The 15894-nt window shown below is 40.3% G+C and overlaps 1 protein-coding gene and 1 long non-coding RNA gene across 2 annotated transcripts; both read right to left on the minus strand.

The window, feature by feature from the left end:
* Window positions 1-1168: 1168 nt before the first annotated feature.
* LOC131253519 (protein LURP-one-related 7) lies at window positions 1169-13119 on the minus strand. The gene is made up of 3 exons (XM_058254543.1): window positions 12840-13119; window positions 8758-8973; window positions 1169-1566 (listed from the first exon to the last, which is right to left on the minus strand). Exons 1-3 carry the CDS (start codon window positions 13068-13070, stop codon window positions 1441-1443), a joined length of 573 nt encoding a protein of 190 aa, XP_058110526.1. The 5' UTR covers window positions 13071-13119; the 3' UTR covers window positions 1169-1440.
* Window positions 10991-12833, minus strand: LOC131253520 (uncharacterized). The gene is made up of 2 exons (XR_009175240.1): window positions 11905-12833; window positions 10991-11809 (listed from the first exon to the last, which is right to left on the minus strand). It is a non-coding gene; the product is annotated as an uncharacterized LOC131253520 (long non-coding RNA).
* Window positions 13120-15894: the final 2775 nt, after the last annotated feature.

Below are 15894 nucleotides of genomic sequence, written 5' to 3' on the forward strand. Positions count from 1 at the left end.
AATATTGAGGTTTCACAGACGAATGATTCATGTGCAGAGGAAGTATACCAAGGATATATTAGAAAAAATCAAAATGAAATCTTACAAGCCGATACGTACTCAGTTAATGCTAGCAAAGAAAAATGTAAATCTCATCTTAAGAGTTTACCAGACAGTCGCGAGGTTGGAGTTACTAACCAATCATACTTGAAAGCTGCCAACAGAATTTTGAGGTACATTATAGGCACTCAAAATCATGGCAAGAAAATTTTGGGGTACATTTAAAATACTCAATATCATAACATATGCAAAATCTGTCATATACACCGATAATGATTGAACAGATAACAGTGACAAGAACGGGTACTTCCAGATTTGTGTTTCATCTTGGTTCAAGCGTGTTCTCATAGTCATCAAAGAAATATGTAGTTAAACTAACAACTGCAAAAGCAGAGTACATTGCAGTTGCTTGTAGTGTGTGCCAGGCTTAGCTAGGAATGACGCTTAGCGAACTAAATCACAAGCAGAAGCATCCTATGAAGATCACGTGTGACAAGTCCACAATTGTATTCATAAAAAACCAGTCTATTATTGTAGAAACAAACACATCATCACCAAGTATTACTATATACATAACCACATGAAAGAAAAGAAGACAGAGCTCAAGCTTTGCAAATTCAAAGAATAGTTAAGGGATATTCTTGCAAAGGCATTGAAAACACAAGTTTTCTCAGTTGATGACCTTAGTGGAAATGAGTGAGTCGAATGTAAGGGAAGTTGTTAGAAGTAAACTTTATTTCAATACAACCAGGGATTAGAAATTTAACTATTACTTTTTTTTCTAGAAATTATTTATGTATGAATTCAGGTTGGCTTTTATTTTTATGTGTGAGCTGTATTGCTTTAAAGAAATTATAAACAAAGAGAAGGAGAAGAGAGAGAGAGAGAGAGAGACACACACACACACACACACACACACACACACAGAGAGAGAGAGAGAGAGAGAGAGAGAAGCATTGAGAATGCAATAAAGCATCTTTTTTTCTCTCTTTCATCTCTCGTACAAGTGTTGTGAATGCTAGTTTCTCTTAAAACTAGATGTGTGTTTATTCAAGTTGCCGTGGTAACTGTAGAAGTGGGGTTTCCATGGTAACTGTAGAAGTGGGGATTCCATAGCATACACAGAGAATTGAAAATCCCATACTGACACTTCCCAATAATGAGACGCGTCACTTTGTTTGCAGAAATTGAAATTTGCGCATCAAGATTTCCCGAGAACGAGATCTGTTACTATGTTTGCAACCATATCATCGCAAAAAAAGAAAATCGAACGATGTGATCACACCCATCCCACCAAATTAGAGTAGCCTCCACCGGCCTCCAAAGGAAATAAATTCAAACCGTCAGGACAAGAAGCATATATATATACGACTGCAAGTATATGGGTCAGCCTTCATTTTGCTAGCTTCCTCCAAAGAAAATTACAAGAACAGCCACCACCAGTGCATGGTCATTTCCAGGATAAATCGTCACCCGAAATTTGTGCCTCCCAACAATAGACTTCCCAAGCTTGTACATAGCGCTAGTCTGCACCAAAATTTCAGTCCATTAATCATTTCAGCCCATGAGATGGATGGGAATGGGGCACACATGCTTGAGATCCCTGCCATTCATCAATCAGGAAGCGCTTTGAGCCTACCCCAGACCAACAATTAGGCCAGTCCACTCCCAGGTTCACCACTTGTGCATTTAATATGGACCATGGGTATGCTAGGGCAGCCTGCCTGATGAGTGGACCGATCTGATCTTTCGGGGACAAGGTACACTCAAGAGTGCACACTAAGTCACTAACTGATGAATGGATCATATCTTACACATGTCACACAGAGACAGCACATGCATGTGTGCGTATTTACATGAATATACAGACTTTGAAATTCGTAGTTCGAAAACCTATGACACGGTTTAACTCATTGCCAGCTGCATTGGATCAATCCTAAGAGTTAGGTCAGCCTCAAGACTCCAATGGGTATTTCAGTAAAATTTATAATAATAATAACAACAACAACAACAACAAGTCAACATTTTCTAATAGATATCCATGAATTAACAAGGGACCCACCCATCCAAACACCACCACACGTGCCAATATGGACCCCGAGTGCAAGGTCCAAGCTTTCCATCTGGTTGGAAATAACTCTCACATCTTCTGCCTCAAAAACCAGGCAGTTTCACTATTTTTTTCCGAGCCATCAATTTGCTTTGTATGTTGTGACCAGTGACCCACATGAGGTGTGAAGTGGCCCGTCGGGACAAAGATTTAAACTGTGAGCAGGCAACTTGGGTTCAGGCCAACCCGAACCCGGTTAAATCAGGTGTCCGGTTGTCAAGGTTCTCAGGTCAGGTTCGGTTGGGACAACACCAACATCAACCCAATTTGAAATTGGGTTGGGTTCGGGTTGTGAGCTAATTCAAGTCTGGTTAGGCCGGGTTGCGAATAATCACATGTATTTGGGTCGGATTCAGGTAAGGTTGGATCAAATGTAGAGGAATTCAAGTTGGGCACCTCGGGTTGGAATTCAGGCCAGGTCAGGTTGCTGGTTGGGTCCTCTAGAGTTCATAAGGTTCAGGTTAACCCTCAACCCAACCTGCCAGAGTTGCACCCTAGCCCACCTGATGACAAGATTATATCACAAGCACATGCACCAACGTGCAGATGGGCAACGATCCACCACACGTGGAATTGACAAACCTCTTCTTCTTCTTCTTCTTTTTTGTTGAATGGTAACATTACCAGGGATTGAACCCTGGATCACTCACACACACTACACAAACCTCATTAATGTAGCAGAATTGAAGAAAGAACTGCTCATGAATAGATAAGCAAAAGGAATGCTTCTATCTTTAGAGAAAGAACTCCAGAAGAAAACCATTCCTCAAATTTAAATCCATTGATCTGAGCCTGCGAAGAGACTCACCTCAACAAGGTGAATTGACTTGAAACTCAACCGAATCAAGTTGACTCAACAAGTACTAAAACTATGCTTGGAACCACTAGTCCAGTAGTACACAACATGCATGAATATGCAACTTCGTGGTAAAAAAAGCTTAGTTTAACTTCTAGAATGTTGCAAACCATGCCAAAAGCAGCACAACCCAAGCAAATATTAGAAGTATTATACAACATCGGGGCCGAAAGATTGTACAGCACCATACAGGTTTTCAGTTTGTGCAAATGGGGCCATGAATGGTTACCCAAGATTGCTTTTTTTTAAAAAATTAATTTAACCATCGAAGGATTCCAAATTTTGGAATCCAGTGGGATTTTGGAGCATAGGCCTTGAATGGTGAGGCTGTGATTTCAACTGTTTGGATCATTGAACCTGCAACCCACTCATAGAAACTAAAAACCAGTGTTTTAAATAGCGGTAGCGTGATGCGTGGCGCTCAGCCCTCCATAGCATGTAGCGTAAATACGTAGCGTGTAGCGTAAGCTACACGATATTTCTATTTTTTAATTTAAAAATAGGACAAATATAATAAATAGTGAAAAAAAAGGGAAAAAAAATATAAAAATGCCTAAAAGATGATTCATTTTATCAATTATAAGTATGTTCAAAAAAGTTATTAGTTATCATTTATCAAAAGCCAATCCACATACATAAGCCAAATCAAATAATTATCACATCAACAACTTCCTAAGCAAACCACTTTAATTAATAATGTCTAATTGAAACCACAAGTCACAATTATGAAAAGAAATAAAAATCCCATAGGTTAAAAGTATCAAGTACAATACAAGTGTCACATTCCTCAACATTAGAAACAAAGAAAACATGAAAAAATAAAAATAAAAAAACTAAAATAGTAAAAAAAATACATTGTAGCTTACGCTACGGACGCAACGCGCTACGTAGCTATAGCGTACGCTATGACCCCTGTAGCGTGCGCTACAAGGGATTTACGCTATTTGGGACGCTACATAGTGCTACGCTACGTAGCATACGCTACGGGAGCTATTTGAAACATTGCTAAAAACAGAGGAGACCATGCAACCTTTTGACCCAAAACAAACATGTAATGGAAGTCAACCTCCACCATGGTCCCAAATGATCTTGCAATCATGAAATCGTGGTGACATTAAATAATCACATGGCAACAATGGCAAATATGATAACTACAGTGATGGCAGCAGATATAAGATAACACTAACCCCACACATAGTCAATTAAAAAAAAAAAAAAAATGTTATTCAAAATTATAACTCTGCAAGACCCTTGTCCGGATCTTTTGCACCGTGTACTTGGGTTATCAGTTTGGATAAGTGGGGTCCTTAAATTGGTTATGCAGACCATTGCTATATTGTCTCACTGTGGATGGACCACGTGCCAGACATCTCCCACCATAAAAGATCCAAGCCACCAATCTTGGGACCTTTTATGGTTGCATGTGAACCATGGTCATATTTCTCTTCTTAACTGCCTAGTTGTACACCACAAAACAAAAGGTTGGGATTTTCCCATGAAGGAGATTTTTGTGGCATGGTCCATTGATGCATCCAGCCTACAATTCACCCATGCATGGTGTGCCGTAACGGCTGTTACGGGGCCATAAAGGCCGTTACGTAAAGGTAATGGTGGCAACCATTACATGTTACGGGGTCATAACGGTTGTAACAGCCATTACGTAAAAAAATTTACGGGTAACAGCCCGCTGCGCCCCCCGCAAAAGCTGTAACAGTCCATTACAAGGCCGATACAAGTTTTTTGGATTTTTTGCAATTAAATTTAAAATAAAATAAATTTAAAAAAAAGGTACCCGTAACAGCCATTACAATCCATATCGTAAATGTAATGGTGTTGGCCATTACGGTAACCATAACCATTATAGAATACCTTACACCCGTGTGTCAACAAATAGGGCCAATGGTGGGCCCCACACCATTATATATCGTAAATGTAATGGTGTTGGCCATTACGGTAACCAGAACCATTATGGAATACTTTACACCCGTGTGTCAAAAAATAGGGCCAATGGTGGGCCCCACATGCTGGCCGATCCATAAATCAAGAGAAAAGGGGGGTGCCCTATTGGTCCATGGGACCAAATGATGATTGGATGACCCAAATAATGGTCCAATTGGTATATGGATTCCACATGACCCAATCAGCTGGCCTTTTCTACTCCAATCAGCTGGTCATCTACTCTAATCATGGGGCCTAACTAGCTCCCAGGCTACCCGGGCAGGCATGATTTCCTATTTACGGTTAATAGTTAGCATCCTTTTAGTAGGAGGTTTCATGTTTTTCGTTAAAGACTTGCTTAGCAAGCAAACAATTTATGTTAGGGTGTGTTTGGTGGCCCCAAATTCCGTGAAATATCACACCACATTAGACTGATTGATCATGAAATTTCATGATATTCAGTGCAATCAAAAGCAGGGTGCAACCATACCAGCACTAATGCACCGGATCCCATCAGTGCGACTAAACACACCCTTAATTAGGAAGTGTCAAGGCTTAACAAGGGTTTTCTGGAGAAAACGGAAAACAGATGAAACAAGGTGTTACAAAACGTGGAATGTAGGATGTTATGCTGCTGTTGTCCCACTAAAGGTCTGCATTTCTGTAACGATCAAGTTGCATATGAACCTTGGGAAAAAGAATACGGGCACGGGCGACAAAAGTTGAAGAGCACCAAACGTAGACAAAGGTTGGCCAGATGGGTGTGAGCCAACCTGCAGAGAAGGAAGAGGAGTCGTTGCTAGCTACTAGTATCAAAATTGTCACTAGCTACCTACATTATTATGTGCATGTGTGAGTTGGTTGAAACACTACAGCTTGCGATGGAAAGGAATCCAAAACTGATACTGGATTGCATGAACAAACATCATTTCTATCCCTGTATATAGCCACCACTCGATTATTTGACATGGCCACGTTAAACCAAATATGCTTGTTGTGACATCATTCCCATGAACATTAGTCACATCCTAGTTGTGGAAGCCCTTGTTGTTTAGATTTTAACGTCAGGTATGCCTTCGTGCATAATAGGAAGAATATCATCCTAAAGCCTAAGAAGGATCAACCACCATAGGAGGGACAGGAAGTTCTTCCCATGAGCCAAACTTCGAAGGAAACAGTAAAAATGATTTAATCGTGTCGTCAGTGACACAAGGAAGCCAAAAACACGGTATAGAGAAGATGATGCAGATTCCTGAGCAGAAAATGATTGCATGAAGAGGCAAGAGACCTACATAGAAGTCCAAGTGGGAACCCACCACCAACTTCCACCAAAACAAAAGAATGTTCGTTAAAAAGACAAATCAGGGATCGGATATCAGCATAGGAACCAATTCAAGGACAATTTCCTCCATTGCAAATTTATGCATCCAGGCCACACATTTGTCAACATATAGGGCCAGCAGTGGGCACCACCAACGAGCTAATCCATAAACACGAGAAGGGAGAGCATCCAATCAACCCATGTGATGAATTGAACATGGCCCAAATAATGGTCCAATTGCTTGTGGCACCCAAAAGACCAACTGGATGCACTTTGAGTGGTCATATCAGCCAGTGGAGCCCACAGGTCCATTCAGAAACCAACTGGCTGGTCATTTCACCTAGTTGCCTGTCCACCCAATTAAGCATGATTTTCAATTCTCTAGTTTCCTTTTCTATTAGGAGTTTCTTACCCAAGTAAACAATTTGAGTTGTGTAGTTAATTTTTTTGAGTTGCATATTTAATTTGAAAAGTGGAAGCTTGAAGGCCTATACATACAGGCCCATGCGTACAGAACTAGCATGGTTATTTACCGATAGGGGGAATTAAAAGGACTTTTCTGAGCACCTGCGTTGGGTTAGTTAGTGTTGACGGGTGTGATGCACTACATCCATCTCTTCCTGCTTATTTCTACCCTGTTTTCTGTTTTTTTAGCTTTCCATTCATGATTCATCAACCCCACAGCTCGTGATTGCTTTTCTGTTCTCCTTGAACATTTTCAAGGTCAGCCTAACATCAGCTTCATACTTATGTCATCCATTCAGGGTGAGAAACAAGATTCCAATGGCTTGGTTACCAACACATGCACCCTACTTCTCAGAATTGAGAACCCAACATGACTGTGAAAAGCCAGTGATAAGGATTCTATAATCCTCAGAGCAGTTCCCCACGGCTGACAAATAGGACTTAAGGCCATCAAAGAAAGTCACCAGCCCCCACTGGGATTTTGCTTTACTGTTTGGAAGGAGGACTCTTAATACCTGAACAGACTCCTCTCATTGGTTTGGTTGGTTATCCTACAACTGGCTGGGAATAGGAACAGCTCTAATCCCTCACCTCTCACTAATCTCTCACGTCAAGGGGGGCTGGCATGGTTTAGAGTTCCTTTCTGTTTTTTATGATACCTCTAGTTTTTGCCTCCCTTCTTCCAACAAGTTCAGTCAAGTAAGAGTTCAGTCAAGTAAGCGATGAAAGCGAGACTGAATCTTTACTTCTCTAGCATCGAACGAGTTCCGGGCTAAGGCCAAAGCTCGTACTTTCGGTGGAAGCTTGTGGAGAAGTTGAGCTTGGACCCTAAGAGTTTGAACACTTCTGTCCAGAACCTCCCAGTGAACCTAGGGTCCCTATCACTGATGATGGTCCAGGGTATGCCCTAGTACTTTACATCAGCTTTTACAAATAATCTTGCAGCTTCTTCTGCAGTACTGTTAGTACAGGCTGGGGTTAAGCTGGAAACCTCAGATAAATAAAAATAAATAAGTAAATAAAGAAGAAGAAAGAAAGAAAGAAAGAAAAGAAAACCATAGAAAATCAATATTAGTGCTGCATGACATAGAAACTTTTAATATTCGGGTTGCATTAATATTCTATTTTTTATAGGTCCAGAGCCAACCTCAGCTTTAAGATGTCATTCCGTGGAGTGAACCCCAAAAATTTGAGAACGTGTGTTTAAGAATCCAACCCACATGCCAAAAGCCATACTACCGACAGAACATGTCAAGCTACCCCATAAACCACTAGGGATCATAAAACACCACCATGTTCTGAAGTCGACATTCGCAGCTGCCAGCTCTGTGGTGGCATCACTCTAGCCGAGGTTGCCCTTTCCACCAGGCACCCCCTCCAAGACTCGAACAAGGGACTTGGGGTTGGCTCTAATACCAATGTTAAGAACCTAACCAATACACCAAAAGCCCCAGACTAATGGAGAACATCAAGCTAGGCCCTTAAACCACTGAGGATCGCACCAACTTGGATGCTTCCTCATTTTGATGGAAGTTCAAACTTCTCACTTTCTTGGGGTTTCCTCCAAAAAGATTGATAGCTTGAAGCCAATGTGGCGAGTGCAGGCCTGTTATATCACAACTTGACGGAAATGCGGATTTTAGATGCTTATGAGTATGCATGTAGACTTGGGGAAACTGATGGTTTATGATTGCAATACACTGAATAATGCTGGTGATTCCATACTTCCCAAAAAAATGTTGGTGATTCCTCAGTAAGAGGATTGATCATCTACAACAGGTTGAAGGTCAACCAATTTTTTGAAGGAAGAATTAGGTTATGAAAGTAAAAATAGAATGAAATAAAATAAAATAAAAGGGTGTAGGTTAACCTACACAGTTGAAGGTGATTGATCAGACTCCCACAACTAATTGTAGGTTAACCTAGATGATGATGGTGATGATGATGGTGGTGGTTGTGGTGGTGGTGGTGGTGGTGGTGGTTATGATGATCATGATGATTGATTGATCAGTTGGTTGGTTGACTTACTTGTGCCACAATGGAATCCCCCTTGTAAACAGTGCATGATCGATGAAAAGGGCTCCCTTGCGCCTTAAACATTGCCGGCGTATCTCCCCAGTTTTGACCTACTAGGAGCACCTCTAGCTCAGTTCTCGTCCGGGAATGCACAGTTCTCTCCAACCTAAAAATCAGATCCTTCTTCTCACAGCTATCACCTCTAAAACCTTGCCATGCACCACCATCCTAAAACAACAAACATACCCATCACAGAAGCCACAAGATCAGGCCAAGGAAAAGGAACAGTGAATGGATAAAAACGACAATCCCAGTGCTTTGCTTTTGCAGATGGATTAGGTATGAAACACCCATGCAAATTTGGATGGTGAAGAAAAGTGAAACTAGATTGATCCTAATGTTGGTGTTGTTTCCTGAAAAACTAATGTAAATATTATCCATTAATGAAACGGATGGTATCCAGTGATATTCATGATCACATCCATAGATCATGATGACCATGTCCTGTCTGGACATGCGATTATGCCATGATTACTATATGGAAGTATCTTAAACATATGTGAACATGGGTTAAAAGAAAGAGATTCCTCTGGTTGTCCTTGGGAACTTGAGATTGGACAAAATTGTCATTGAACAAGGGAGAGTTGTTGGCCATGGATCTCAATACCCTATTGTTCCATGACCACCAAACAAATTATAAGATAAACCTATGGTTATTTTTCTTATGTGATCATCATGTGTGAGGGGAGTGATGACAAATGCATGGTGTGGATGTCCAACACACAACATGGTGGCGCCCACATAGATGCCTCATGGGAAGTTCCCATAAGGTTGACCTCATAGAACCTTTTCCCCGCACACGCGCGTGCGCGCGCGCGCACACACACACACACACACACACACGGTGTTAACCAAAAGACATGGATGGAGGTAGTAAGAAAAGACTTGACCTACGGTCTAATTGAAGGTCTGGCACTTGATAAAGTAAAATGGTGGAACAGGATTCATGTAGTCGACCTCAATTAATTGGTATAAGGCCTAGGTAAGCATCGTGGGACAGTTTCCAATACAAACATTTCAAGGATAAGCTCAACGTACAAATTGATGCTTGGAGCCTACTTTGATGTTTTAATGACATATGACTCGTCCACCATGTGTGCCCCCTACTTTTCTCCCTAGGGCGCAAAACTCCGGCTAATCCAAAACTCAGGTGGGCCACACCACAAGGAAGAATTGGGAAGGCGACGCCCACCATTAAAAACCTTCTAGATTTCATATAAGGCCTAATGTGTTTACCATCTAATCCATTCAAAAGATGCATCCCACTAAGATGAATATTGAATAGACACCTAGAAAATAAGGCCATTCCAAAACACGTGGGCAACAACGCATAATTTTAGAGCTTTTATGTGTGATTTTACATGTTGTCGCCTTCCCGAGTTGGATAAACCTAATTTTTTGATAGCCAAGGAGATCACTAGGAGGCACACATGATGGAAGAATTGGATGCAATTAAAATATCAAACTAGTCACTAGGATTTGTATGTTAAAGTTATCCTACAAAAGTTTGTATTGGATCTTGACATCAAAATTTTTATCCTTGTTGGGCCTTTTGATGGGACATCAAAGGACCTCCTCGGGTGTAACAGAAACAAAGGCGACGACCACCCGCATCAGCACAACTTTCTTTGTAAATGGAAAACGAGTTCCATATGAGGCACACATGGCCATTTTGAAGACCCACATGCATTGGATGTGCATCAGGAAAACCCCACTTTGGGATGATGCATATGGACTGCTTCAGAGACTATTTTAGTCATAAAAATTTTACATGTCGATCAAGCCATCGAACCACCAGATCTTTCAGATTTAGGCTCCTTGGACTCTAATCTTGTTTCCTTTTTGTTTTTTTGTTATTTTTAGGATTTACTTGATAGATGAGATTGATAATAAGTATTTTAGTTTTCTTATTTTAGATAACGGATCATTTCACTTATGCAAGTGGCATAGTTATAATTATTGCAAATTTTTAATTATAAAAGCACAGGGGTGGACATCCAACCCTAGTGGAGTTATTAAGAAGAAGAAAAAAGAGAGAAGCTCTCTTGTGTGAAGGAATTTTCCTCCATGTGTTTTAGGGTTTGTAAGAAACTCTCCCTTTCAATTGAATTGTGGAAGGGTAGAGGCTTGTTTAGTGGTAGATTCCCCAAGGTACATCCTTCCTCTTTATCTTCTTCAAAATGTATTTTTCTTCTTCTCTTGTCTTCCTCCATTCCATTCCATTACAACCTTCTAAACACATCAAAACCCTACTCAATCATCCCTCTCTTTCTTCCCTTTTACCTAGCCACATGTGGAGTCACATGTGCGCATGTGCATACGCACGCATGCACGTGCGTCTTTACAAGCAGCCACGTGTGGGCCTCATTTAGGGTTTTTCCCTCTTTGATTTCCCTCCAAAACTCCTTTAATCCTAGATCCTTTGAATCCCTAAAAATTCAATTCCTAAATCTCCACCCATGAATACAAAACCCTAATAAAAATTCGATTTTTTTGTGAAACTTTTCCTAAACCAAAATTTTGCTTGTATCATTGTCTATCCACTCTTGAATTATTTTATATTTTCATGCACCATATATGTGATAACCTAGGACATTTTTGTCCATTACGTGACTATATTTGATTTTACAAGTTGATTGCTGAAATTAATGTGTAAATTGATTTCTCATCTTGCATCCGACAGTAGTTTCCATTATCCTACATCACCTTTGTTGTTCTTAATAAATTTTAAACTTACTTATTCCCATTATGATACATATCAGACCATTTACTTGTAAACATGTGCCACATGTGCAAATATGCCACCGTCCATCTTCAAGCATCACAAATGTGCCAAATTCAACCTTTAAGTGCACTTCATGTGCTAAATTTGTACGTGAGGCATAGCCCAAGTGAGCCACCATACATTTTCAAGCACTCCACATGTCCTATGTGCCACCATGACATCCAATATGTAGAAAAAACACCACACACCACGCACGCATCAAGTTTTCAACATTCGAACCTGCACCACGTGTGGGACATATGTTACCACATATTTTCAAGCACCACATGTGTCAAGTTTTTGACATGCACATGCCAAGTTTTCAACATTCGAACCTGCACCACGTGTGGGACATATGTTACCACATATTTTCAAGCACCACATGTGTCAAGTTTTTGACATGCACATGCGCCACATGTGCCAAATAATCCTTCCTCTAGTGCTTAACAAACAGCATGAGAGTAACCAGGCTGCCACAGTGATGACATCTGAGCCACTGAAAAAGTAGGGCCCAGCTTGAAGATCAAAGGTCATAGAAACTAACCGAACCACTCACCAAGTGTACCGTCGCATGTACATTAAGTCAATTCACTGGCAATCCATTATTTTCTACAGTGTGGCCCACCTAAAGAGTTCAAAGCCCGATTTTCCCCAATGATTTCAAGGGTTTCAACGGTTTGGATTTAGGAGACACGTAACTGAATGGCAGATGGTAACTTCTCCACTCCATTGAGGGGGCACATGATCATTTCTCCACACGTCACTTGTGTATAACATCCGAGCCGTGCAAAAGGCGGGCCGCATCGTAAAGATCCACTGTGACGGACATCAGGATGGTCCATCCATCAGGCCGGCTGCACTGTTGAAACCAACGTACAGCCAAAGATCTCACTCAACAGATGCTCACAACCCGCCTGATGACTCGATCGTTCCAATTTTTTCTCCACCCAATCTCTATGCCATGGCCCACCAGTTCCACGGCTCGGATCTTCCACTTAAGCGACAAAGAAACAGCAAACGAAACATTGAATATTACACATGGTTAAAGGCCGTGAGTCGATTCGTGACTCGCCCGAGTCAGAGATGAATCGACCTCACTCCGCCCAATCGGGGTGATCGGGGTGTCGAACCGGACAGGATCCGACCGAATACGAATCTTCAAACCATGATACAACACCTGATGCTCGACCGAACCCCAGATCTTGTTTTCTGCTCAGCCCAAGGGAAAGCCGTACAGGTGGGGGCCCACCTTTGGGCGAATAAGACTGACCTTGTTCTGAACGATCGAGATTTGAGGGTTTCCGAAACTATCGACCAGAATCTTCTTGTATTTGTACGGAGAAGAGAGGGCAGATCTGCCGTCGAGTTGGTAGACCAGGTTCCCATGAGCATCGGTGACCCTCAGCTTGCCACGTGTAACGCCAGGAATGCGCTTCGTCATGGTCAGATCGATCGGGATTTGCTGATTCGCTGGGATCTCGACGATGGAGGAAGACGCCATGTTTCTGCAGCTTCAAGGGCAAGGGCAGAAATGTAAAAAAGCGGGGAAGACACAGGGACGAAGAGACGATTTATTTCTAGATGGTTCGTTTCCCTCCGTCGCGACTAAGACTCTTGCGTGTATCTCCGCCTATTCGGGCCCACATACTTAGTGTGCAGATGATCTGGACTATCCATATCGTGTAATCTATGACAAAGGGGTCATCCTGATAAGAGAACGCAGAAAAGGATGACTATATGAATTACGAATAATGAAAAGAAATTTCAATTAAGTTTCGTTAAATGGAAAATAAATAGGTTAGGATCATATCGGGTAATAGTCATCTATGAGACTATGGACGGTCTAAATCATCGGATCATCTCGGCATGTGAAAACAGTGGATGGCGACACACTCTGCTTCTCCGTCGCGACGGATTCAAAAGGAACTTTTTCTTTGATGGAAATTATAAGGTAGACGCGGGAGCACTAGAATATGGTAAGCCTATCTCTCCACGGAATACGTGGCTGCGTTCCATACCGTTCGAGTCCGTCTTTATACTGGAACCGGGAACAGATGGCTTATATCTCAAAATGTACACTATTTATACAATTTTGTACATCTGATCGGTGTCCATCAATCAACGGTCTAAAACAAAAAGATCTAAGGTCCGAATACTCAGTAGGAAAATTGAATAAAATCGATGGATGGATTGCCTAATGTGGTTAATCTTTAAATATATGCCATCTATGCCAAGACCCGAAAGATAGATGGAATCGATTGATACTCAGCCGCCCAAATATACGGCGGAGAGATGAACCTACGCTATTGCGGTTCCGGTTCTGGTTCTTCCAGCTCTACCATATCAAGTTATTTGATGCTCCGGGAGAACATGACCCGCCATACACACGCAGAGAGAAATTGTACACATTTTCACAGATTTTAAGATTTATTTCAAATCAACCGTCCCCAATAGTGCTGCCCACTTTCAGTGGGCCATAGGCCCAAAATTACATTTATCAGACAATCATGACCTATTTGATCGCACGTGTAACATTCGATGAAGACAGTGGATCGATTGTAACCATCCATTTTTTTTTTTTACAAGTGTTGCACCTACGATCAGAAATGATGCACGACAAATGGCCAAGATCTCACAACAGTGCCAAGTTGGTAAATGTGGTGAGAATTGATTATGAAATTCCCCCTCTCCAAGCAACCATCATTTCTCTTATACGTCAGTGCAAAGTGTCCATATTTGTACAGGTGGGCCCATGATTTGGTCATCCAGACAATTTAATCCATTGCAGATGGACCATGTCCCAAAAATTTTCCTATTTGAATATTGTAGATGTCCCACATTGTGGATGGATTGATCATCTAATTTGATAAAAGTGGATGGTCTTGATTTGATCTCGGAGTTCACAAGGTATTGTTAAGATTTTGAGTTTGATTAAATTCTAATCAACGGTTGGATTGGTGGGAATTGAAGTTAGAATTTTGATTGGGTCTTTAATTAATTAATGGTTGAAATGACATGGATGAAGGGTGGGCCATTTTTTTAACTTTTCATTGTCTTTATACAAGTAAGGGAGTCTAACACATCTAACCATCCTTTCAAAAGAGATTTTGTCCAATCTTATAGTTCATTTTGAAGTATTTTTGGATGTGTTTTCAAAAAGTAAAAATTATAAAAGTTAAGTGTTATATATAAGAAGGTTTAGGGAAACAGTACTTTTTTTAAGAAAAAATAATCCCTAGGCTGATTATTTTCTTTTATGATTTTATGATATAAACATCAATTTGATATTATTTTAGCGTTGGATTATTATTCAAGAAAAAGTTCCAGTCCTTACCTCGGTGGCGGATTCATTCAAGAAAGAATCCTTGCTCCTAATACATGATGTGATGCACTAATTTGATTACTGATAATAATCTTTGAAACTTTTGCTCTTAATACATGTGATGCACCATACTGATAATAATCTTTGCAACTTTTACTATTCTATAGAAGATTAATAACCAAAAATAGAAGATATCAAATAGCAACAACATCCTAACAATAGAATAAAGATGATAATGCCTTGTGTCCCCAATTAAATAAGGGCTTATTTTTAAATCCTAACATTTTAATGGTCATTTTTTGTTGATCTTCACTCACGATACGGTGCATTGAATGCAATATCCATTGACAACAAAATCACTCTAATCCAGTGTATCTATAATTGGTGATAGTTGAACAAAGATATTTGAGCTACTTTCTTTAAAATTTTGCTGAAATTTTGTAAAATTCCCTTTTAATTTTGTAACTTTTTTATGAAATCATTTTCCTTCGAAATTTAAATATGTAAACATATTGAAAGCACCACTGATCATACTTTAATTCTTTTTTTTTATTGGAATAAAATTGTGGATGAAATTGCCATCTTCTCTTTTCAATTTAAAATTCAAATGATAGAATTTTTTCTAAGTGACTTTTTCATTCTTTTTTATTTATTTACCATCACGTCATGTTATCTAACGATTTATGTTAACTCAAGTATATTTTCATCCATCGTTCTTAAAGTCCATGATTTTCAAAATACTTGCATGCCATGCATTGCTCATGTAATGCTCCTATTTCTGAAAAGGAAATTTTTTTATTTATTTATTCTAAAAATTATCCTTGAGTCCTAGTGCTCTCCTTTGACTATTCATTGTGGGCCCCACCTTTGATTTGAGTGCTCCATCATGCGGGGCCTACCTAGAATGTGGGCCATTCATCAATAAGGGCTAACTTTTAATGTGCATCTTTTGTTATGTAGGGCTCACTTTTGATATTAGTCATCCATCATGTGCGGCCCATCA

This window comes from Magnolia sinica, chromosome 8 (assembly GCF_029962835.1).
Source record: "Magnolia sinica isolate HGM2019 chromosome 8, MsV1, whole genome shotgun sequence".
Classification (NCBI taxonomy): domain Eukaryota; kingdom Viridiplantae; phylum Streptophyta; class Magnoliopsida; order Magnoliales; family Magnoliaceae; genus Magnolia; species Magnolia sinica.